The 26,365-nt window shown below is 43.9% G+C and overlaps 1 protein-coding gene across 2 annotated transcripts; it reads left to right on the top strand.

Annotated features, from left to right (window-relative positions):
* The first annotated feature begins 2,620 nt into the window (after window positions 1-2,620).
* On the top strand, window positions 2,621-10,505 carry TNIP2 (TNFAIP3 interacting protein 2). 2 transcript variants are annotated; one of them, XM_054633294.2, is made up of 6 exons: window positions 2,621-3,152; window positions 5,239-5,544; window positions 7,260-7,343; window positions 7,884-8,165; window positions 8,526-8,645; window positions 9,121-10,505. In XM_054633294.2, the coding sequence occupies exons 1-6, from the start codon at window positions 2,712-2,714 to the stop codon at window positions 9,400-9,402; spliced, it is 1,515 nt and encodes a 504-aa protein (XP_054489269.1). In that variant the 5' UTR covers window positions 2,621-2,711; the 3' UTR covers window positions 9,403-10,505. The 2 variants fall into 2 exon arrangements, with proteins under 2 accessions (XP_054489269.1, XP_077033906.1); XM_077177791.1 differs by having other exon boundaries at window positions 9,187-10,505.
* Window positions 10,506-26,365: the final 15,860 nt, after the last annotated feature.

Consider the following 26,365-nt stretch of genomic DNA (forward strand, 5'->3'; position numbering starts at 1 on the left):
TCTATCCTGTTACACCCTGCTGAGAAAGAGTTAAAGTGAACTTCACCTTATATTTCATGTTGAAACCAGTACAGTATGGAAAATAAACTTTCTTTTCTTTATATTAAGTCGTGCAGAGCATACCTGTTGTTTACACAGTACTTAATAAGCCCTCAGGATTGTGCAACCCCAAAAAGAACAAGTGTGCCACAGCACCAAGCAGCTGCTTTATCAACAAACTGGGTAAGAGTGCAGGAGAGGCAATCCAGGAAAAGCCAGGTGCTAGAAACACAGCAAGATGTGACTCATTCTTTGGCAGCAGCTCCTTTGACTGAATTCCCAGGAATTCCTCTGTATTTCAGAAGTGACAAAAGGAAACAGTCATCTCAGGGCATTCCCAAGTACACGAGGGATCAGCTTCTTACTCAGCACTTACGCAGGTCAAATTTCCCTGGAGTCATTGGTGTTTTCCTGGGGGAATGCTGCCTTCATCCAAGGCACCAGTAATTCCAGATTTTCAGTAATGCTCTATTTTTATATACTAAAACACTACTGCAAATGTAACTGTATTATCAAGGATTCTATTTTGCAGCTAACTAAATTCCCTGATGCTTGCCCCATCTGCAAACATGGCATGGCTGAGTTTCCTTGTGCTTTGCTAATTAATTGGCAGGAAACCAAACATTTCTCCAGTACCAGGGCTTCATCATACGTTTCTACAAAATATTTTGACAGTCAGCAAAAGCAATATTGCTGCAAATTCTTCAGTTAGCTCTGACTGTAACACTATAATGAAAATGTAACATGAAGCCTTATGTGGTTTTTTTCACTTTTCTTTACAGTGTATATGAAAATGACAAAGTACAGGTATTTTAAAGCAGGAACTTTACTTTCTTCACAGCAAAATCAGCGTCTTAAGGGTATGGAATATAACTTTGTACAAGTAAAAAATAAAAAATTATATTCCCTCAACTTTCACACATTTTTCATTGTCCTAAATTATTTGATATTTACAGTATTAGATGAAATAACATATATGCCAGGGACCTGTACCACAAACAAGTGTTTTACCCTTTTCTGTCACACAGAGTCTTCTGTGAAATAAACTTCTATAAAATTCAGTTATATTTTTAGAACACCTAAGCTAACAGACTGTTTTGAATTTATTACTCCTAATTCTTACTAGAATAATTAAGGTGACAAAGTAATGACTTTCCACCTCAAAAAGCTTGATTGAATCACAGGATAATTCATGTTAGGAGGAACCTCAGGAGGTCTTTAGACATCACCTGGGTGAACTGACAATCTCAACTTTGAAGTTCACCATCTTTTCCTTTCATCGTGTTCCCATTCCTGTAAATTATTCCACACAAATTATTCATTGCTGTCTTTTTATCCCGAGACCTGCTAACACAGGAGGCAGCTCTCTATCACATTGTCTAAAGTCTCCTCTTTTTGCTGCCTCCACCAGCAGCATGTGGTGATTTCCATTTGCTGTATTTTAGGCACTTCTGCCAGACACATCTCCCGTGGCTGTGCTGAACCTTGTGCACTAAGGCTGCGTGCACACATGGAGCTCTGTGTTGTACACATAATGATGCACATGCATACATGTACACACAGTAAATACTATTGCAAATTATAACCAAATGTAACCTGGGAGTTATTTTTGTACTGGTTTAAGGTTCTTTCCTCCCACTTGGTTCCATCAGAATGATAACATGGACATAACTAAACCAATCCAAAATATGCTTTCTCTCAGTCCAGCTTACCATACCGTATGAGAAACACTACACCAGTGTTACTCCCTGGCAGTGATATTCTTGATTAACAAGTTCTGTCTCTCTGCTGCCAATAAAAAGTTCTCCACCATACAGGCAGCCAGTGGGCAGCAGTTTATTCAGTGTGAAGCAGCTGCTTTTGCTCTCATTACCTCACCCTGAGAGCATAAACATTGGCTGGTGATATAGATTTAGACGGCCGAAGATTTTGGTCTGTTCGAGGTCTTTGCTAAGGAAGTTCCTCTTCCACACCTGCACAGGTACGGGGCTTGCGAGGGGGGACGGGCTGCTCTGCCCGGCTGCGGAGCCATCCGCTCGCCACCGCTGCAGACACAACCATCGAGAGAGGATTCCTGGGCCTTTCTTCTCCGGCTGCTGCCCCGGGGCCGGCGGAGCGGGGAGGGCCGAGAGCCCGGGGGTCGCCGCCAGCGGGGAAAGTCCCGCTCCGAGCCGGGAATTCCCGCAGCGGCGCCGGGAGGACGCGGCGCTCCGGGGCTTTCGCAACGCGGAGCCAGCGCCGCCCGCCAGCCGCCGAGAGACCCTCGGTGCGCCGGGAGCCCCGCTCCTCCCGGCGCCCCTCCTGCCGCCTGCCCGCGTTCCGCCCGCCCCGCCGGGACTTCCCCCGTGCCCCCGAGCCTCCCGCTCGCCCCCGGGTTTCTCCCCCCGCCCCCGGTGCCGGTTCTCCCGCTCGCCCCTGCCGGGGTTCCCCGGGCAGCGCTGCCCCCGGGGCCGCATCCCGCGCGGGCCTTTGGGGAAAGGGCGCTCTGCACGGCAGGGGTTCTCCCCCGAAGGCGGAGCTCGGCCCGGCCCGGCCCCAGCCGTAGAAAAAAAGCAGCGACACAGGCGGGTCCTGCGAGCCCTTAAAGGGAGCGGCTGCCTCCTCGCCCGGCGGGGAAAGCGGAAGAGCGAAGCCGCTGTCGCTGCCTCGGTGCTGCTGCGCTCCGGGGTTTTATGCACCTGTCCGGGCTCCTGCTCGCCCTGGAGAAGGAACAGAAGGGAGCTGCCCCGGCCATGTGCTCGGTAAGCGAGGCCGGCAGCACAGACCCCCTGGTGACCCGCTTTAGGCAAGTGGAGGAGACGCTGGAGAAGCTGCACCGGGAGAACAGGAGCTTGAAGAATAAAGTGCCTCGGTACAACGCGCTCTGCACCTTGTACCACGAGTCCGCGCAGCAGCTGAAGCACCTCCAGCTGCAGCTGGCGGCCAAGGAGGCGACGATCCGGGAGCTGCGGGGCAGCCTGGCCCGGCAGCGGCAGCCTGGCCCGGCGGCGGGCGGGGATGCGGCGGCGGGCGCGGAGCCGGCCCGCTCGCTGGTGGAGAGCCTGCTGGAGCAGCTGGAGCAGGCCCGCGACAGCGAGCGCCTCTCGACGCGGAGAGCGGAGACGCTGAGCCAGGTACAGCCGCGGGCGCGCAGGGAGCGCAGCATCAGCAGCGCCTTCGCTTCCCTCGGGAGCGGCGCAGCATCAGCAGCGCCTTCGCTTCCCTCGGGAGCGGCGCAGCATCAGCAGCGCCTTCGCTTCCCTCGGGAGCGCGGTGCGGGCGGAGGGTGCGGGCGTTCTGCCCCCGCAGCGCTCCTGGTGCTGCGAGCGGCTGCAGGCGCGCAGGGAGCGGCGCTGACGCGAGGGCTGCAGCCCCTTCGAGCGATGCCCGCTCCATCCCCGGTGCCCGAAGCAACTCGCTCGTTTGTGTCCAAACGCGGCGCCCCCTGCGTTCACTTCAAAAAGGCAAACGATAAAATCCTAAACCAAAAGCTTAGCAGGGCACTATAGATCTTCATACAACTGTTTTCATAAGGAGAAAGAAAAACAGTAAAAACCTCCCTGAATTTATCAGATAATCAGCTGATGACACGAATTTTTCTATTACAGTGTTTTGTTTGAAATGCTCTTAAAAATGGATTTTTGTTTTGACAGTGAGGTAGCACGTTCATATTTGAAGAATTAACTGAGAAGTCTGGAGAGATAAATTAGGGAAATCAGTACTTTTCTTGAAAGAAAAAAACCTGAAAACTGCCCAAGTGCTGTTTTGGTTACTGTCATTAAGAGTTTCCCAGGTTCAGTCTGAAATTCTCAAAGATTTTTAAAGCATTTATTTCTAGATGAAGCTGCATGAAGTAATTTCCAAACTGAGCAGCAGTAGTTAAAACTGAAACAAGTGTTTTTGTCATAAGTAATCTCTTGACCTAATGCTTATACAAAACATTTTCCATATATGACATTCACCTAAAATACATATTAAAAAGTTCATGTTTGGAAATTTGTTATAAGAGATGATCTCACTGACACTTTGCAGACAGATGACAAACCTATGGTATCTGAATATATTTGAAAGGCTGATGCTGAATATCTTTAAAGGGGAAGCTTAGCATTCAGCATGAAGCTAAAGAATGTAACTGTCATTAATAAGAACAAGTGCTGTTTATCTATGTCAGATGTTAATGTTTATTTCTTGAAAGAATAAAATGCTATGCCCAATAAGATCACTGAAGTAATTGGCACTAAATAATAACCAAATAAAAAAGACATTTTTGTGAAGCCAGAGGCCAGTGTGCTGGCAGAGAGTGCTCCCAGTGATTTACAGCTCTATTAGCACTCCTGAGAACTGGAATGGTAGAGCTGGGATAGGAGCTGTCTCGTGGTCTGCACTGGCATCCAGAGATCCTCAGTTCTGGAGGAGCAGTGCTGCAGGGGTTTCTGGTACCAGCTTGTTTGTTTACAAAGGCAGAACATGGAACTACAGGTGGTTTGCACCAGTCACCAAGCAAACCTCTTCCTTCCCAAAACACCTGCAGAGATGTTAATGCAGTGTGGATGATCCCAGAGAGCACCCAACAGGGCAAGGAGATGCAGAAACAAATACACAGCTGTTTCCTAGGGGTGTGTCAGACCCCCTTGTGTACCTGGGGTCACTGTGGCCAAACTAGAGCCACTGCTGCCACATGGATTTTATTTTCTGCTTGCTTGTCCTTACCTTACCATTCCCATCCTTTCCTAGGTGGGAAAGTTGCTCTGTTTTGTCCTTGTGACAGTGCCAGGCAGTGAATACACTTCACTGGATTTGATAACTTAACAGTTCCTTTTTTTCTTTTGAGGAAAATCTCTATTATATGGTAGTTTAGTGTACAGGACCTGTAAGTATTTTTCAGTCTCCACAGTTATTAATCTTAAATTAGTTTGTTTCTTGTTTTTGTTGCTGCTGTATAGTCATAAAATCTTCATGAATTTTTGCTGCTTATTCCTCCATTCTACTGATTAGAAAGTGTTTGCATGGCTGCCTGAGCAGTTCTTGATTGATTGATCCAACAGTTCCAAGGTCTTGTGAACATACAGAAATGAAATGGATTTGATCTACTTTTTAAGTACTTTGCAATGAGTGCAGGAGCAATAAGGAATTACTGCAATATTGAAGTCAGTCTAAGATATATTTTGGCTTTTGACTTTATTTTGCTTTTAAGTAACTTTCCCTCCCCCCTCTGTTTAGGAAGTGCAGAAGTTGAATCAGCAGCTAGAGGAGAAAAATGGAGAGATACAGCAGATGATAAATCAGCCTCCATATGAAAAGGAGAGAGAAATCTTACGCCTGCAGAAGACTTTGGCAGAGAGGGAGAAGGCTCAGGCCACCAGTGATGTTTTGTGCCGTTCACTCACGGATGAAACTCACCAGCTTACACGCAAATTAGCGTCCACAGCAGAAATGTGCCAACATCTGGCAAAATGTCTAGAAGAGAAGCAAAGAAAAGAGAAGAGGAATTCAGATGACCAGATACCTACAGAAAGATCTAATCAGGTATTCTTACAGCTACTGTGTGTGTCTTCAAAGTCTTATTAGCTTCTGAGATGTTAATTCCAGTATGATAGCTGTAACTGGGGAATGGTGAGAACAGCCCTTTAAATAATTTCCATGTAGGGTGTTAAGACTGCCATGGCAATGGTAAATAATTCTGTGTATCTGAAATTCAGGATAGAAGCAATTGTCTACCACTTCACCTTTGTCCATCTCATCGTCAGAGGTTCTTTTTGGAGAGGAGAAGACCTTGAGAGGTTTTGTCCAACCTCAGCAATTCCATGATCACAGTTCTTCCCTCAATACACAGGAGACAGTACCTACCTTATACCACCCCTGCTTCTCTGCAGCACTAGATGGTGCTGTGATTTTGAAGCCTATCTCTCCTGATTGCTTGTTTAAGTACCAAAATCACAGAATAAAGTAGAGATATTTCAAAGTAGTTTTTATGTTAAGAACTCTGTAACATGTGGTCTTCTTGGATCAGGATTTGGCTTTGCACATGTAGTACAGCCCTACAGAAAGTTGGTTAGTGGAATATGAGTCAAGGTGTCTTACCTTTTTTTTAGCTCTGGGATTCCCCCTGGCCTCTGAGTGCAGGGCAATGCTTCTCTTCAGGGGGGTGTTTAAAAAAAAAAAGCTTCATAACAGGACAGTGTCAGAAGTGCTACTGCAGGGCACAAAGAAACACCTGGATTTTGGTGTACTTTGCTAATGGCTGTTGAGGCTTCAGTAAAAGTTCTCAGCATGGGGTAAAGGTAGATCATTGTTCTGTTGTTCCAGAAGTTCTGATGGCTGAGAGTCATTCATTAAATATTTATTAAAATGAGGTAATTCATTAAAACACCATAAGGAAATAACATTAGCAGTGCTGCCTCTAGTAACAGATCAGAGTGGTGAGTAGGGTGCTACAGACAGTTCTCACAAAAATGAATAATTCTGACTTATGCTCTTACTGCTACACCGTGGTAATAATGCTGTTTTCCACATGACCACTCATCTGTGCTATTGTGATGAACTCCATACATACTCATGTCTGCTTTGTTAGACATCCCAGAAGTGTTTCCAAAGAAAACTTACATTAAAGTTACCTGTAAGAAATAGGGGTTGAGTAGATAGAAGAAAAAATGACTTTTTAAGGGACTTGAAGCATTTGGCATTATCATATTTAATGTGTAATTGATAGACAGGAAGCTTGATTGACTTTGATATATGCAATAAGAAGCTAACCTTGTACAGTGGGGACTTCCCTGCTGAAGAGGAGAAATTTCAGATGCCATTACTAGCTGATTCTAGGGAATTTTGCACAAAAGTGTTCTATATTACTCACGTACGCCGGGGTTTTTTTAAGCAGATGTCACAACTGTAAAAAAGAGGTATCATTTTAGTCAATTATTTAGCAAGCAGGGTTTTTTCCCCTCAGTAATTTCTTCCTAGTACTGGCCAAAATTGACAGTAATAACAAAGCAAGATGAAGGCATATCTGTGCCTTTGTCATGTGTTCTCCCACTCCAGACAAGTAGTTTTGTGTAAACTCTTAAACACTGTTGTCATGAGGTCTATTTAATAGCAATACTGAGGTCATAAAAACTTAGATGTATGTCATTACACATCCCATAAAAAAAAAGAAAAAAGATTACTTCTAGTTAACAGCACAGCCAAACAGCATCTGAGATTTTTATGTTAAAGTAACACCTAACTTTATCTGAAAATTACAGCTTTTAGACAATGAAACTTCACTTCAGTCTCTCATCTGCAACTTACAAGAGGAAAACAGGATGTTAAAACAAAAAGTAGCTCACGTGAGTACTTTCATTTTGTTACAGATTAATATTTGTTAAGTATTTTGTATTAGAGTAAATTTGGAATAGATAAGTCTGGTTAATCTATTTACATGGCAGTTTACAGCAAGACAGTTTTTCTTAGTCCTTTCAACACAGCACATAGTTTTGGTTCCCTTAGCTAAGAACAACTAATTACATAATTTCTAACACACTGGATTTTTGTTGTTAAAAATACAGTGCAGAAGAAAATTTTCATGTTCCTTTTAATGGATCAGTATTCCACCCCAGAAGAACAGCACTAGGCCCACTAGACCCCTCCCTTTCCACATTATTTAATACTGTCCCTTTGGACTATGAGATGGGAAGGCTGGGAGATTGTGAAGAGTCTGCATAATCATCTCCTGCTCTCCTGTACAGTGACTTACTCACCCTCAGGGGTGCAGTCAGCATGTTCCATTATCCCCTAGAGGATTTTGGGCCTGCAATTCTAGACAGCCTATGAAAGCTTGGAAGTTTGTGTCTCCCTGTTCTTCATGCCTCTCCTGGATGAACTTTCAGGTGGAAGATTTAAATGCAAAATGGCAGAAGTACGACGCGAGCAGGGACGAGTACGTGAAGCGACTCCACCTGCAGCTGAAGGAGATGAAGTCCCAGCTGGAGCAGCACCAGGGAGGAACTCCAGCACAAAGGAATTCTGAACTGATGCACAAGGAGATCTTCCGGTTAAACAAACTACTGGAAGAGAAAATGAATGAGTGCATAAAAACCAAGAGAGAGCTGGAAGACATGAAGAAGGCTTGTGAAGGAGATCATGAGCGAATACAAATGCTGGAGCAACAGGTCATTATGTTTCTTTTTCCTACACATGGGAATTCTTAGTTTCTTCCCAGATCACTGAAGTCCAAGGGGGAAAAAGGGATTTCTTTTTTGGACATTTGCCTGTCTGTGCACATTTGGCTATACAGATACTTAACAACACAGATTTAAAGGAAACTCACTACTTAAAGAACCCCATGCAGTTCTGCTGGCCTTAATACAGAATATGAAAGATCTGTAAAAGAAATACAAACACCTTTGAAATGATAGAGAAGATAATACTGACATTCTGGGAATAAGTAACAAAGGAATCAGTTTCAGCTTTTCAATCTAACCTGCCAATGCTCTAATGTATAAAATATTAACATAATAATTCTAATTCAGGTCCTGGTTTATAAAGACGATTTCACATCCGAGAGATCAGACAGAGAACGAGCACAGAGTAAAATACAAGAACTGCAGGCAGAAGTTGCATGTCTGCAACACCAGCTAGCAAGAAGACAGGTAAGAAAGGAGCATGCTCCTTCTTTAATTTAAGCATGCCAACAGGATTTGGGACTAAAATATACTTTTAAGTATATTTTAAAAATATCTTAGTATTTCTAAAACAGTTTCAGCAGCTATCAAAAGCTTTGATTGTTTCATAGTCAGTTCTTCTGGAGATGCTTCCCAGTTCAGATGTAATACCCCTTTCCAGTCCCTTTTTCTTCTGCTTTTGGATCAATATTGGAAGGGTGAATTCTAAGAAGGCACAGGACAGCCATGACTCTTGGCATCTTTAAATTAGCACACTGGCTGTATTCTGTGTTTTCTACAAACCTTCTTTACAACAATATTAATAACACTGCAAAAACTGATTAATGATTTATTTACAAGATAAATATTTGAGTGGTGTTTCAGATCAAGGTGATAAAATAGCACCTGTTAAAAAATGTATTCTTATTGCATCTTTTTCAAGAGCTCTTCTTTCTCTTTCTAGGACTCCAGAGACAAAAGTAGTCATTTCAGAGTTCACACTGGTAACCAAAATCATTTGTTCGTTCAGACAAATGTGGAACACCTACGAGGCAACAGCCCAGGCCAGACAGGCACGAGAAGAACAAACTCACAGTCTGAACAAGCTTCTCCTCCTGGGGACAATGGAAACTCGGGATCTGAAGGCAGGGCACAGGGTGAACTCAGATGCCCTCACTGCATGAGGTTTTTCAGTGATGAACTCAGTGATGAATTCCTCAAGCACGTTGCTGAATGTTGTCAGTGACCCATAGGATATAGGGGTGTAAGTCAATCACTACTTTTATAGACATAAAACTTGCTCTATACATGTATCTCCTACAGTCCTAAAACAGAGTAATTCAAATGGAGAGCTCTGGGGAATTAGGAGGATGAACAATATCTACCTCTTACCTGATTTTGCCTTCTCTTGGACTGTGTGAAAGGCTTCAAGAGAATGCAAAGTGTTTTTCTGAAGAACTATTTTTGACAGCTACAAGGAAAGCAAGTGTAATGGAGATTCTACTACAAACTAAACTGAAACCTACAGTGGTAGTTTAGCTTCAGAGTGCAGCTTGACTTTATTTGGGTCTAATTCTCTACCACAGTCTGATGGCTTGTGAAAAAAATTTCTGAACTTGAAATGTTCCTCCTCTTCCAAAAAATGTAGGCTGAAGAACAGGAAGGAATATTTTGGCAGAAGATTAGGAAAAATCTTATTGTGCTTTATCTGGATTAGAAGCGAAAGTATTTTCTTGACTCTTGAGGCTGAACTTTCAAACATCTCATCTGAAAATCCTTCTGTTTAACTGAAATCAGAAGAAGTGAAGAAAATATAAAAGGGCTGGTTATTGACTAAAACTAGCCTGTCTTTTTTGCACAGAAACAAGGTACAGGGATATTTATATTGTCTGTGCCATAAATATCTGTCTTACAGATTTGTGAATGGATATTTGTGTAATTATTGTTTGTATTACTATTTGACCTAAGGATTATTTTTATAATAAAAGTGATTGTACATTTGCTTTACTACAAAAGGGGTCCAAAAAATCTCTTTTGGTGTAAGTATTTACGTGTGAAATAGTGAACTATACTAAGGGCTAATTAAATGTCATGGTTTCAGATATGAGTTATTTCATTACTTTAGTGACAACCAGCTTCTCAGACTATTTTCAAATATGTTGAAAAAAAAAATCACTCCTCATCTCTGAGTGAAAGATTGACATTTCAGAGGCACAGGAACACATTTAACCCCCTACCCTGCCACACGCATGTGACTATGTCAATGCTAACTTAAATTTCTTCTTATCCTGTCTGCACTTGAGAGAGCTTCAACAAATAGCAGGGGACTGTTTTGAGAGGGAATATCAGCAATTAATTAAAGTGTACAAATATAAAAGTGCCATGGGTTTTTGCAGCCTTAACTCCAGGTGAAGCTGAAATTGTTTTCTCACTGTGTCAGAGCAAGAGTTAAGGATGGGACAGAAAGTGAAGGCCTAGTGGAACCATGGCACTTCATAATTAAAGGAAACTTCCTTTTGTTTTCTTTGACAATACTTTTTAACACTTTTCTCTTCTGCTTTGCTTTGGTCCACATTCCACACTTCAAAAGGAATGTGGATTTTTTTTCTGGCTATTTCCTTTTTGGGATCCTGTTGCAGCCCCAGAGGAAGATGATGGTTTATGCCACTCTTATATTAGGTGGGATATTACCAAAAGCAATGCCTGGGCCCTTGCATGCAGCAATGATTACTTTTAATCTAATCTACAACTGATTGCAATCCTGTCATTCACTTCCAGCTTGTTCTTCCCAACACAACATGCACAACCATGCAGAAAGTTTTGGGTGGTTTTTTTTAGTGACCATTTTTTACATTGCCTTTTAAGGTCTTAGAGATCAGATGCAGCCCAGAGAATATAAGCTGAGAAACATGATTAAACTTCCTGTGGCATAAGCTAATCTTACTTTTTTGAATGTTCTCATTAGACAAGCCTGGTTTACAGCTTCAGTGTTTATCAGTATGATAATGCCAGTGATTGATACAGCAAAACAGGGACTTGAGTTTTGTACTGATTCACACTAGAAGACACTTCAGAAAACAAATAGAACAGTAAAGTAAGTTAGGTCTTGGCAGTACGTTTTTTAATTGCATTGAGATGATGACTGCTTTAATATGTATCAGAGGCTGAAATCTGCTATAGGTTTCCATTTATGTTAGTCGCTGTGGGTATAGTTGGATAGACTGACATGGAATAAGAAATAATAATTTCTAATAAGAAATAGATGCAGGAATTAGATAGGAGAATGTGCAGTACACAAAAAATTAATAGTGCCTACTCTTGTGGATTTAAATTCTGTGAATTAGTCCCTAGTCAAAGTAGAGGTTAGTTTCACACTAATCCTGGGAAAGGAGAGCACTTCAGAGCTGGGAAACTTGGATATACCTCCAGCAAAGACAACACTGGACCAACAAACCAAACCAGGTAAAGTTACAGATCAAGCACAGATTACAGCTACCACATAAAACAATAAGAGCAATAAATGAGGACTGGCATTTGACTACCTGTGGCATAAATCTAGGACAGATCTGCTGGTTTTCTATACCAAAATGCCTCTCTTCAGAGCTGTCTGACTTTACCTCTACTGAGGTTTTTGTCTGTTTTTTTTTTCCCCAGCTGGTAAAAAACATGACTCTTTCTTGTTCTGGCTTAACCAAGAAATGTTACACTATAAAGAACTGCCACTGCCTTACATGCAAATGTTTGCTTCAGATGATGGGCCATAAACTATTGCTCCTAAGAAAAGTTGACTGTTATACAGTGCTTTGACTTTTACCCAAATTCACTGGTAGGTCTCTTGATAAAACACTACAAAGTCTTTACCTGCCCCTTCCTCACCAGGCAAAGCATACACACCAGGCATCCCCAGCAACTGCCACCACCCCCTACCTTCACCAGCCACATTTCTCAGCTTGCAGACCAGAATGCATAAAAGCTGTCAGCTCCACTCTCCCAACACTCAAGTCAAAGTGGCTGTGAATTTCCAGCACTTTTCAACCCTTTAAATTAAGAAAAGCTCCTTCTGGCCTCACATCACACCAGTGCTCTCTTCTTGTTGGATGGTTGTCCAAACAGAGTGTCTGGCTTAGCTGAATAGCAACAGGAACCCAGTTCCTTTCCTAAAAGAAAGCAATAAAGGCATAATGAGTAAGAAAGTAACTGCATGCAGCGAAAGGAGCTTCAGTAGCATAAACTTTGTGAACTTTCATTATCCATTTGTACTACACTTGTTCACTGAAACACATCATCTGTAAAACTGCAGAAAGACATCCTCACACAAGAGACTCTTGAAATCATACAGAAAAACTGTCTGACTGTATGGATGGGGCTCAGTTCCTCATCAGCTGTGTTGGTAATAAAGGCACCCAAGAGAAGTGAACCCTGTTTTCAGGCAAAGTTAATGCCTGTTTAGGCTTCTGCAGATCTCTCATTCAGAGCCCTGCCTGAACTGCAGTGGCATGCCAATACCAGACACAAGGCAGACAGAGACACTGCAGTTCCACAGAGGCTGAGAGCAGGCAGGATAATTGCCTCTTCTGGGACTTGGAGGAATGTGTTTTAACATATTAAAAGCTGCCAAGATGGATTTGTCCAATTACCTTCATGATTAGTCTCTTCTCTTAAAATTTCTCTTCCACCAAATGACCGTTCCTCAGTTTTGCTCTCTAAACCGACCTGAATCCAGACCCAGGCCAACTCAGCTCCTGAGGATCTGTCTCACCTCACCAGCAATGAGATTTTCAGATATAATCTCCAGCTGCTGGCAAGCTTGTTCTCATTTCTCCTGGACCTAATTACAATGCATTTTGCTCAGGATTTTGGAGTAAAGCTGTTTACTAACAACTGTGCTGGTTGCCATGCAGAAGTGGGCCCTTAGCACACAATCACGACAGCAGCTGTAGGCAACACTGACTCACTGCATCTTAGAAAATACAAATGCAAGAAGCCTCAGAAGCTGGTCCCTACCCCAAAAGCCCCAAGGGAGAAAATATAACAACAATGCTCTTTCTTGTAGCATGGGCAGGACAGAGCCTAAAAGGTTTCTCAAATAATGTGCAACTTCTAAGTCCATGTCTGCTTCAGGCTTCGATGATTTAGGATGTCACATCTTTTACAATAAACCTTAAATGATGCCTCAAGATAAGTGCTCACTAATAGTAAAACCAACTACAAGAATAAAATTTATTCAAGAAGCAGATACCTATGCTCTATGCTTTTTTTTTTAAACTTCCATTTCCTGTGGCTTTGCTGCATGTGTATATATAGAAAGCAAGGGAAATTCCAAACAAGATGCCACACCATTATACTCAGAACAGCAGTGCTTCTCATTCTAAAAAAGGGAAGTCTCAAATGCTTTTTCTACAAAATCTATGTGAATTCAAAGTATGCTGTAGTAATATTTCATAGTACCACGCCCCAGAAGCTATCAGCTGGGACACAGACACTAAAAACCTAAAGTGTAAGAAAGGCTTATGAGGCACTAGTTCAGCCCAGCAGGAGCAATGGGATATAAGGCTAAGCACTCCTGCCTTCTTACCTGATGCCTCAAATTCTTCTCTGGGGGCAGAACACAGCCCAGCACCCTCACTGAAGCAGCCTGTCCTGGGGGTCAGGGCTCCAGCAAGGTCAGCTGGGGATTTACAGGGTGCTGCAGGAACTGCTTACACAGGAGCTCCTGGAGGCACCAACCATCCCAAGTGGCACAGCGCTTGTGTCTCCACTCCTGTCACAGACACATTTTATGAAAAATCCTTTCCTTAGGATTTTTTTCTCCTGAGAAGTTGAGAGACCTCAGGAACAAAATGTAAACAATGGTTATCTGCTGCTGTGGAATGCAACAGGTGGATCTGTGATTGGTCTCATGTAGTTGCTTCTAATTAATGGCCAATCACAGTCAGCTGGCTCAGACTTTCTTTCCGAGCCACAAGCCTTTGTTATCATTCTTTCTTTTTCTATTCTTAGCTAGCCTTCTGATGAAATCCTTTCTTCTATTTTTTTAGTATAGTTTTAATATAATATCTATCATAAAATAATAAATCAAGCCTTCTGAAACATGGAGTCAAATCCTCATCTCTTCCCTCTTCCTCGGAGCCCTGCGAGCACCGTCACACCCTCCCACTCCTGCTCAGTGTGTTTGTTATTCCCCTTTTTCTTTAGTCCACTGTTTACCCCTCCTTTTACACTTGCTGGTAAGAAGCTGCTGGTGCAGGAACACTCCCCAGTATGTGAAGGGTGTATGGTGTCAAGAGGCCCCAACAGCCTCCCTCAGGAGCTTGAGATCTTTCCATGGCACATGGGGCTCTGTTATGGAGAACACTGAATCAGATGGGGCATTAAGAGACAGCTGATTTTTAATGGGTGTGTTTGGTGCCTTCTGTAGTGTGTACTTCACCACACTGATTGCTTCCCCCAGACCAACCCTCCAGCACATCTTCTGGAGACCTGGCTGATGGCTGGGCCAAGCAGCCATGGCTGCTTGTGCTGACCCCCACCTCCTCAGGGTCACAGGAACTCTTCTTGCCTGAGGCTTTCACCCTCTCACTTCTGAAGGAGTGGGAGGGAAGAAAGAGCAGTGGGACCCTCCTCCCCCATCCTGCACTCATGAAATCTGTCTTCATATAAAAAGGATTTTAATTGGTTATTTTTTAAACTCATAGGCAGGTACCTTGGTTACACACAAATATCACAGGCCCTTTATACAGGAGGGGCAAAGGCAGCCTGGAGTGTGCCCCACCAGCTCTTTGGCCAGCACTAGAACACCCCATGCCTTGCTCAGCTTCTTGGTTCCTGCTGCAGGCCAGGCTTCCTTCAGCCACATCCCAAAATTCCCCTGCACAGCCCAAAAGGGCACATCTGAAGGGAACAGTGAGTTCCTCAGTTCCACAGCAGTCTGGACTTGGGTGATGCCCAGTTACCTCCTCTGCTGAGACAAGATCCTACACTATGGGAACAGGGCCTTGATGGCACCAAGGGCAAGGTGAGCTGTCAGGTCCCTCCAGCTGTGCCCCCACAGCCCTCCCTGGGCTCTGCCACCTGCAGCCACCAGCTGGGCTTGGGCTGGGAGGAGAGCCACAGGCACACAGACCAGCTCTGGGAGCAGCCCCACTGTGGCTGGTCCTGCTCACAGAACCCTCTTTGTTTCCTGCCCAGTGCAGGAAGGAGGTCTCAGACCTTGCTACAACAGGGCAGGGGCTCCATCTCTTGTAGGTCTCACAGGTGGGGAGGTGAAAGATGCTCAGATCTTGGACCAATTGAGTCCAGCTCATACAACAGGAAAAATGAACAAAGAAAGGAGCTCAGACACCCACAGAAGAATCAGCCCTTGTGCTATCACTACCACATCTCAGGGAAATTCAGACCTCCAGGGAGGCCTGTAAACGTCCACAGACACTCCAAGAAAAAACATCACCTACCAAGAGAAAGTGGAACCCGGTGGGACGTGAAGCAACTCACACACACAGCTGAGCACAGTCCAATAGAGCATCCTACTCCTCTTTCCACCACCTGAGCTTGCCCTCAATGATGTAGATCTAATTTAGTGATTCTCAGCTCCTCTTCTGACCTCAGCACTGAGCACCTGCTCCACCTCCTGCAAGGCCTGTTCTTACCTGCCCAGGTGGAAGGACAGAGCTTGTGTCAGTCCCAGGGACAGCAGGCAGCAGATGGGAAGCAGACACCTCTGGAGGAAAAGGGCCCTTCTTTTGATCCTGGCTGCTGTCATAAGGGGTGTCTCTATCCTCCAGAGTCTCCTTTCTGAGCAGTCCACTTACCCACTCTCAGAATCCCCTTTTGCCCTATTCCAATCCCAGTCAAACACAAAAATAGCTCTTGGGGATTCACCATCAGTTCAATGTCACCCAGAGCCTGTGACACTGGCCAGCCTCTAAGCACCAAGCTTGGTCCCAAAAGCACCAAGCAATTGCCTGTCTTGCTTCTTCAAGTACCTCTTCCATTAAAGTGATGAGTGGTTATTGAAAGGCATTTCAGCTCCAGCAGTAACATCACCACTTTCCCCTGTGGCACTTCCTCAGGGCCAGTCCTCTTGCAAGAGAGAAAATAAACAGAAAAGAAAATATATTCCAAAATAAACAGGGCACAGGTGTGGCCTGGTGGTCTCTTGGCCCAAGGGGGAGGGGTCTCTGGTGGCCCACGAGGTTTCTGCCATGTGCAAGCCAGGAATGGAGAGGATGGCTCTGGAGCACTTGCCACTGAGCAGAGAGGGTCTGGAAAGGGGAATAAGGTATAATTTCTTTTAAAGAAACACCAAGGCAAAGAAATGGACTAGACCAGGGTGTTCTAGAGAATAAAGTCTGTGGCTGAGACCAGGAACCAATGTGGGGTGCAGGCAGGCTTTCCCCTCCCACACAAGATCTATCCTTTGATAACCAGGTACGGAATCCCCTAAACTCTCGGCACGGTGACAGCTCCTGGGGACAGTGGAAAAAATTGATGAGCACAACTACCTCACCACCCAAAGAATGAGTGACAGCTTATTTTGTGAACTGTTTTTGGGCTTTGTTTTGTTGCACCTACACACACAGGTTGCATGGCACCACGCCCCCTCCTTCAAAATGTCAGTCTTCAACTCCTAAGAATAACCACTGAGGGGGAAAATAGTGTGTGCTGGCCAGGGTAACTCCTGTGCAGTGGGGACTGCACTGGCCTGGCCTTTCTCCTCAACTCAGTTTGCACCCACCTTGCTCTCAGTTTCCTTCTGGTGGTATCTCCTTTGGTAGACAGTGAGCAATTATTAAATTTTACCTCTGTGGTTTCCAGGTGACTGTCTCAGGGAAAGTTTACAGGAGCTTTAATCTTCCTGAAATGGCAGCAAGACTGAATAACCACTTCCTCTCAGCACAGCTGAGGAACTTGAAACGTGCAGTTGTTGCAAAAGGGGGTGAGGACACTCTGCCATACTCTCCTGCGGGCACCAGTGTCACTTGTTACACACACTGGGCAGTGACAAGGTTGGGAAACACTTGAGCAGTAAAATCCACTCTGACAGCCTGGAAAGGCAGGCCAGGGCTACCTTCTACTCCTCCCTGCAGCCAGCTCGTGCCTTTGCACCCCCAGCAGCTGCCAACAACCTTGACCAGGCAGTCACCATAATCTACAGCTGAACCTCTTCCATAGCCTGGGCAACTGAATGATTTTGAGTCAAGCCCCAAAAGAATGCCTGCACTATAGGTACTTGCAAATATTTCTGTTTTGCTGCAAAATGCAAAAACAAGTAGGAAGAACAGACAATAACTTGTAACAGGTGTTCTCTTAGGTTGCTTCTGTAACCACAGGGGCACATAAATGTTCCCAGCATCCACAGAAAAGGGCCCCAATGTCTATAATGAGAAGTTGGGCTTGTGTAACTCTTCAGCAGTTCTTCAGAATCTTTGAGCAGCCCTCGACAAGCTGGGGTTCATGTTCTTAAAAGTGTTAATATTAAAATGGCTCATGTTTGACTGACTTTCAAAGTTCCAGTCTCCTCTATGCAACTTTCTACTTAAGGAAGGCAGAGAGCTGTCACTTGTTTAAGTTCTCTTTGTCATTTCTTAAGTGACAACACAGGGACAACCTTGAAGTGTTTCTAGAGATGGTGCTAACACATACCAGAACAAGCTTTGTGCAAAGAGTGCAACTGTTTTGACATCATTCCAATGAGACAACCCTGTAATTTAATGGAAAAAGCCCTGAGCTGGATACACTAAAAATCTCAGCCTCAGGTTACCTGTACAAACACTTTATATTGTCACAAGCCACAAACTCCACCAAGGCTCTGTTTTCCATAGTTTTTCACATTACTGAACTGTTTATCCTCCCCTGGTTCTCTACCCAAGTTCTCTTTGCCAGCTTTTGCCAGGAGCAGCAAGTTCCCTTCACTTGCATTTTTTGGCAGCCACAGATTTGATGTACCCAGGCTGAAGAGGCTACTCTGGGGCTTGATGCACTGCTGCAGTTGAAGGCTGTGCCCACATTCAGAGATAGCATACTTAAATAATTACAGTGATCATGCAACTGTTTAAGTGCACTATACAAATAACAAAACACAAACCCTCACCACTTTTGAAAGCTATATTGACTAAAAATCCCAGCTGTAGAACAGATAGCAAGCCTCCAGCACACCCAGCCCCATCCTATCACTTGCTGTCCACTAACAACAGGATGTGGTTCAAAACATGCCTTACTCAATATATTTCAACACATCATTAACACCTATTTCCAAGCAGGCATGGTTTGAATAGTGAAAGTTCAGCTACAAAGGAGTTTAGGGAGCACCTGTAGTGGCAACACCACCTGCAAGTCACCCACAAGCTGTTGAGGGCTTCAATGCACCCAACCAGTACAACCTGTAGCTACACAGCTGTTTACCCTGGTGCAACCACTCCAGTTCCTGATGCAATGGCTCATGAGTCAAGATGAGTCTGATCTACACAAGAGGCTGACAGTCAAAGCAAGCAACAAATTCAGATTCCAGGGTAAGCAGATCCTTCACATTCAAAAGCCAGAATCTCTTCCAAGTAACATGTGTGGACCACAGGTTTGGAAAATACCACTTTGTGTGTCCTGGAGTTTGGGATTTCCATTCCAGCTCTGCAAGTGAGAGGTCAAAGAGGGAAAAGGATAATATAAACACAATAAAAGGCTATAAAAGCTTATGGATTTGGAAGCCAAGACTGACCATAAAGAAAGGGACTTTTAGGAAATAAACAGCAGAATATCTTTTAAGCATCCATTAAATCAATAATGGAAAATTCTGCCTGCATGTAAGAGTACTTCAGAGAAAAGGACAAGGGCATGGAGCCAGCACCTAAAGGAAACACAGAAAGAAACTTACTGGAACTTCTGAACAAAGACAACAGGTCTAGGCATGAATTACTTGCCTAAGCCAAATTTATGACTGTCACAGTCAATGGAAAGTTTTCAAAATCCACAGAATAGCTGAGCTTGGGAAGAGGAAGGTCTGAAGATCATGTAGTTCTACATCCCCTACTCAAAGCAGGGTCAGCTAGAGCAGGTTGCCTGGGGCTGTGGCCAGTTCAGGTTTTGACCATCTCAAGGATGAAGAATCCACAATGTCTCTATGCAACCTGCTCCTGGTTCAATCACCCTCACAGTAAAAAAGGTTTTCCTTATGTTTAAATGGAATTTTGCATTTCAGCTTGTGCCCCCTTCTCTCTTGTTTTTCACTGGATACCACTGAGAAAAGTCTGGATCCATCTTCCATACTGCCCTCACATCAGGTATTTATATGCATTTGGAAGATCCCCCTGAGTCTTCTCTTCTACAGGCTGGGCAGTCCCAGCTCTCACCTCTGCTTGTTTGATGGATGCACCAAGGCCTGAACTACCCTGGTGGTCCTTGACTGGACTCTGTCCATGTCTGTCTCACACTGGGGAGTTCTGAACAGACTGCTCCAGATGGGCCTGAGCAGAGGGGAAGGATCATCCCCCTCGACATGGTGCAGTGCTCTGCCCAGCAGCTGCCACCTTCAGCACAAGGGACACACCACTGGCTCAGGTTCAACCTGCCTGCCAAGACTCCTGGGTTAACCTGAGCTTGAGCTGTTTGGCACTGCTCAAGAAAGGGAGAAATGAGTCTGTTTTTTATCCTGCCCCTCCTCTCTGACCCAGATCTTGAGATGGATTTGATGTATTTATTTATTAACTATCATGTTTAAAGTATTCAAGATCTACATAAATAAATAACCCTTGGAGGTACAGAGGAGACAGTAAAACCTCAGCTAAAACACTAGACAAAGACTTTTATCACAGGAATCAGTGCTGAATAATCAGAAAAACAGCACACAGCATGGCTTTTAAAACAAGCACTTCTGGAAGTGTTTATAAGAAAGATGACAAAATCCATTGTTGGCAGGGATGGATGGTGAAGAGGAAGGAAACAAATCTTCCACTTAATTTTGGCAGACTACAGAAATGCCTCAATTCAAATGCACAGGCTTATTTTGAAAACTCAGCTAACAGACTGATAGAAAATGAGAGGGCCTTGAAAACATGGGAGGTCTAATGCAGGGCCCCATTTATAGCTAAGGTCTCCTACAGCACAGCAAGTTAAAATCCTGATAGAACAGTTTCATTACATTAGACTGTATGTCTGAAACCCACATGTGTCCATACCACATTTGGGACCTTGCTATTAAACTGAAAGATGAAAGCAAAAGCGAGGACTTGGACTCTGACTGAGAGAAAAGGACTGGAACCTGACAGAAGTGCAGAGTTCCTGCTGTTCTTACCAAAGTCAGCTGAAAACACAACAAGCATAAGTGATAACAAGAGACCATGAATTTAAACTAGAGATTCATGGGATACATCAGGTCTTTCAAAGTAACTAGGCTGCTGCTAATCATCAAAAAGTATATAAAAAAAAAAACGGGTTGAATTTTTTTAATTCCCAGAGAGACTCAATCTTGTTTGGGAAGTAACAGATGAAACTTCACAAGCCCAGAAAAGACAAACATCTTAAAAATGACAACAAACTAACTTCAATCTCCCTTCAAAGGAACAAGCAGATGATTTTTAGGTGCCTGACAATTAGGAGGTGATTTATTCTTGACAAATTCATGTTGGCTGCTACTCATGTTTGAATTGCTGACTGTTTCCTCCTTTTTCAGTGTAACAACAGCCCAGTGAGCAGAAGAGAAACAGCAGATATCGTGAAATATAATGAGAGTTTCAATGCCTTTTTCACATGACATTTCAGTAAATAAACTCTGAAAAACATTGTCTTCAGGGGTGCAAAAACTGATTTGGGAGAATATACCAGCAAGGCTCCTTAAACATTGGTCCTGAACATAACAATAAGGTATTTTCATTACTGCTTGGGGATGGGACAGAGATGTATTAAACACACATGCAGATCCCAAATGCAAATAAGGTGCCAGTGCACAGGTGAAAGGAATCAGAATGACTTTGGCAAATAGATGGTTTGGAAAAAGATGGCAATTTAGCAAGTACAGACACAAATTTACATTGAGGACAACAAACTCCACAAATACATAACAAGGAATGACTAATGGGCTAATTCCTCAAAAATTATCAGTGGTGGATTGAGCCATAGGCTGCTGTGAATAAACCAGACATGAAAATGCAAAGAATAAAGAGAAAAGCTGTCAGCTGGATGTGAAGAAGTCCCTCTGCTCTGCTTGGGATTAACAAAGCATAGCTGAAGTACCACTCTGTGCTTTGAAAATTGTACATCAAGAAAAATCTGGGGACAAAAGTAAAAAATATAATAATAGTAATAATAATATTGGACTAAGTCACAGGACTTCAACAAAATGGTATAAAATTTTACAGCAGAGCAGAAGACTGAGGGAAGTCTGGCTACATCATTGTGGGAGGCAAGGAAATCACCACCTCTAGTCTTTTCAGTACAGTAAATGTCATTTTTTTCCCTATCCTAATTAGAAAACCCCATGCAGTGTCCAGTTGGTCCCTGAAAAACACTGTAGCCCATTTTCCTGTACTGTGCTGTGTTAGCTCCCTCCCACACAGAACCTTGCAGCCTGTGGAGCTCAGCTGGCAGCCCTGCCCTGCCCTGCTCTGTGGGAGCATCTCCAGGCCAAGCACGGGCATTCCCAGGCATGGAGCAATCCCTCCCTCCCTCCTTTGGGAGGACAACATGAGGAACACACACACAGGCAGCTGCCTCCTGCCATCCTCCCCTCCTCAGACACAATGTGCATCATAACTTCTGCAACAAACCAAAGAGAAATTGCACTGTGCACCCCCTGCCACGGCTGCTCACTACACTGTCTGCAAGGAATCTCCAGAATCCATGTACAGACAGGCAGCAGGAGAGTGTATATTTGATGAAATCATTAACATGTGTGCATCTACAGCTGGTGGTAGGGCAGGAACCCTTCCCACTGCAGGGGGAAGAGACAGGCTGCTCAGGGATGCCTCTTCCATTCTGTCCTGATGAAGATTTTCCACTACATGCAGAAATCCTGGCAGGGGCTCAGACAGACCGTCTGGAAGGAGCCCTGAAACGGACTCACCTGACCACAGGTGGGCCCATTCTTAACTTTGACCTTCTGGTTCACACAGCCTCTTTCTCTCTCTTATCTCTCCTGGTAGAATCAACAGTTCAACTGAGGTTGAGTTTCAATAAAAGCTTTTTGGTTCTGCTAAGTTAGTTTGCTCCAAAACCACCAGCTTTTCAAAACTCCCAGCTATCTCCAGGCCAGGTATTTTCACTTCTTTCAAACATCTCATCCTGATTTCATTGATTCCTCAAATATTTTTATTTGGAAATCACTTGGTTCCATGTTCTGTGAAATGCATGTCTGGGAGCTGCATCACTTGCATGCAATGCATCCTCTAATCCAAGGACACAAAAGAGAGACAAAAAATTTTGCATCCCCATTGCACTAGTCAGGACCAGAGATATCATAAACCCCATGATTCTTCCAGCTTCCTAAAGCCTTCAGCAACACATATCCAAGTTGTGGTCTCATGAAACTGCAGGTTTAGAAGAAGCTGCACTGCCTTTGCCAGCTCCTCAGTTCCTCTTTGTGCCCACCTCCTCCCTTCTCCACCCTTCCAGGCTTAACTTTTTGTTCCTTTTTTTCTTGGCTCCTGCACAAGTCTTTCCACTAAGCACCACCACCTTGGGGATGACTGGAATATGGGCCCCCATTGTTGGACTCAGTAATTGTGTCATTTGATCAGTTTATACCTTCTTGCTCCTTGACACAGTGGTAATGAAGTAACCTCAATATATTTAATCTGGGCTGGGCTTTAATCAGCACCAGTGACTAATGCACAACAATTGGAAACTAGAAAGAGAAAAGAAAAAAAAAGTACACTCCCTGTGCCATCCCTCTATTTGTAACAAAAAAAAAATTCCCTGATCCCAGTGAACAAAGTTCCTGGATTTTTAATGATTGGATCCAATTTCTCAGTCTCCACTTTCTAAATGTCAGCCTCACAGCAGCAAGCTTTAAAAAGAAACTCATAGTGCTTAAAGCTCCTGCTGCTGCCCTAAAACACAGCTCAGACTGCAGTGACATCCAAGAAGCCTCCAGTGCCAGGGAGTGCTCAGCAGCTCCAGCAGAGCAGCAATGGGGTTTCACCACCCTCAGTGTGGGTGAAATGGGTCAGCACACAGCAGGATGCAGGCAGGTCTGCAGCAGCAGAATATGGGCCAGCTCTGGAGCTTCCCAGTAACCCCAGCCTGTCCAGTTTGGTGCTGCTAAAAGGGTGCCCAGCATTGCTGCAAACAGAAGACAGCAGAGAAAGGCAGTGAATTTATAGGCAAAAAGATGAGTGGAAGGGCTGATGTGGAAGAAAGGCTGAGAAAGCAATCCTGTCTTTGGCAGGGCTGATGAGAACAGCAGGTCTGGCTTTACCTCCTGCTTCCCTGCAATGGATCCCTGCCAGTGCAGGTGGCTGTGGGAGCAGGAACAGCCAGGGTGCTGCAGACACTGCTGCAGCCACATCCCAGCTGAAGGGAGGTGCCTCTGCCTGCAGCCAGGTGCTCCAGCTTCAAAAGCAGGGATATCACATACCCAAAACCAGGAGACATCTGCCACAGGGCTGTCTCTTCTGATAGAAAACAGAACACTTGCAAGGGCTGAGAAAGGGCTGGGGGTCAAAACAAAAGGCAGAAAACCAAGGGGATTTTGTCTGATAGCAATGAGATGAATGCCAGGCACTATCATCAAGGAAAAGACTAAAAATCAAGTGAAACAGAGAAAACACAATGAATATGTAATGCTGGCCCAAATACAATATGACTTCACACAGAGACACAGCAGAGGGGCTGGAAGGTAAGAAAGTCCAGCAGAAATGAAGTTAAACACCCAACTAAAGTCTGATGTCATCTTTGATATTATTTCAGGGTTACAAAAAGATGGTATCTTTCACTAGACCAACCTTGGACAGAAGTCCAGACTTGGGTCCAGAAATGGGCAATGGAGCTGGTGAAGAGTCTGGAGCACAGGTCTGATGAGGAGCAGCTGAGGCAGCTGGGGGCTTTCAGCCTGGAAAAAAGGAGGCTCAGGGGGGCCTTATCACCCCCTTACAACTGCCTGAAAGGAGGCTGTAGCCAGGTGGGGGTGACAGGGTGTTAGCCTCTTCTCCCAGGTAAACAACAACAGGACATGAGCCTTAAAGCTGCACCAGGGGAGCTTTAGGTTGGACATTAGAAGGAGTTTCTTAATAGAAAGGGTGATTAGACATTGGAATGGGCTGCCCAGGGAGATGATGGAGTCACATCCCTGGAGGTGCTCAAGGAAAGAATGGACACAGCACTCAGTGTCATGGTCTGGGTGACTAGGTGGTGGTAGGTGACAGGTTGGACTCAAGCTCAGAGGTCTTTTCCTACCTACTTGACTCTGTGATTCTGTGAAAGCAGCTATCCCTCCACTTCAGTTTGGTCTGAAATAGTATTTTATTCTTTTCCACATAATAACTGCAGCCTGTGCTAGCTCTCTGAGACAGCAGAATTGGTTTTACTTGTGGTAAGGCTGAAAAATTAATTAAATTTTCCTTCCAATTTTTCCAAAAAGTAAAAGAACAACTATTTCAGAATAAGATTAGTGCTTCAGAACATCTTAAGTTAATTTTAAAAAGTTCATTAAAAGCTTCAACAACAGTACTGCAGTAATTTTCTTATATCACCTTCCAGAGTTTTCCCAAACAGCTACAATTCTAAGCATATATGTGGAATTTCCAGTACACTTGAAAAGTGACCAGGTGCCCAAAAGTTTCATAGGATCAATGATACCAGCACATATCATTGACCTTTAAAGCTTCTTTTTCTTTCTACATTCCCCCAAAGCCAAAAGTAGTTCAAACTAGTAAAGCCAATGATGAAATTCCTCAGTTGCTGCAGAAGTCACAGCACTTTCCATCCCTTAAGTGTAATTTTGGGAAGGTTTTTGAAATCGAATTCCATGCATGGAAAACAGATTGGACTGTCAGGATCAGTTTCCTGTTTTGTTTCAGCTCCTTTTCTTATAATCAGAAAGAGAAAGCGATTTGTTTTTGTAATACTGGGAATTATTGATATTCTGAAGCAGAGCTTGGGTGTTTTCCTTTGGAATCAGAAAAGAAAAAACAATTTTAGGGAAGATTTTCCTTTCCATTTCTTAAGAGTTGTGTCAAATGGGAGGGGAGAGAGGGAAAACAGGCACGGAACTTGGAGAGGATCAGCATAATAACAATATAAACCCATCCTCTCCCTCTGGCAAGTCAGCTTCTGTAAAAATCACAGGTCCTGCCTTAACTGATATGGATTGGAACACCACCCAAACACAGTCTGAGCTGGTGCTTATAGGCAGAGTATCTCCTGTGAGTCATTCAGGAAACATGAAGCCCTTGGCTGTATCCAGATTAGTTTTAAGCTCCCTGAACAAACCAGGGCAGGGATCAGGCGCCTCGACAAAGACAAAAAGCAGCTGGGAATTGGAGAGAGAAACCAAAGACAAGACACTGTGCTAACTTATAAATCCATACCTCATCCCCACTGAACAGCCTGGGTTGCCTTCTAATAAATTACATAAAGACAACATACAAAATACATCAGAAGGGAACCAAATAGACACAGAAAGGCTTTAACCTAAGGAAAGATTAAATAAGCCCAAATTTCTTAAGTAGGAAGAAAAATGACTGATGGGTGAAGTTTATCAAATCAGGAGTGAGCAATGTGGTGAATGGAAGATTAGTACATACTGCTTTTCATAATGCAGGGATTCAGTATCAAGTGAAAATAAATCCCTAAACAAACCCAACCCAAAAGGTCACTTCATAACAAAAGGTATAATCAGACTTGGGAACTCACTGCCATGGGATGTTTTGGATAAATGGATTAAAAATGATTAATTGCAGGAAGAAAAGTCTATTTGCTTTTAAGCACAAGTGTGGATGACAGGATCTGGTTCAGGAAGTCCTTAAATCACTAACTGACAAAGGCCAACAGGGAATCCTCAGGGAAATAAAATTAGAAAAAGAACAAATACATGCTCATCACTATATTATTCATTACTGCCCTCTGTCAGAGGATGCTCCTAAATTCTTTATCAGTTTTCATATTCTGGCACACAAAGAAAGGGAACAAAGCTCTGTACCTCTTCTTGTTCTGGGAGATTCCTACAGAAATTCCATCTTGGCCTGGAGGTTTGTATAATTTATTTTAGTGCTGTTCACTCCAGC

The sequence above is a fragment of the Agelaius phoeniceus genome, chromosome 4, assembly GCF_051311805.1.
Source record: "Agelaius phoeniceus isolate bAgePho1 chromosome 4, bAgePho1.hap1, whole genome shotgun sequence".
Taxonomy (NCBI): Eukaryota; Metazoa; Chordata; class Aves; order Passeriformes; family Icteridae; genus Agelaius; species Agelaius phoeniceus.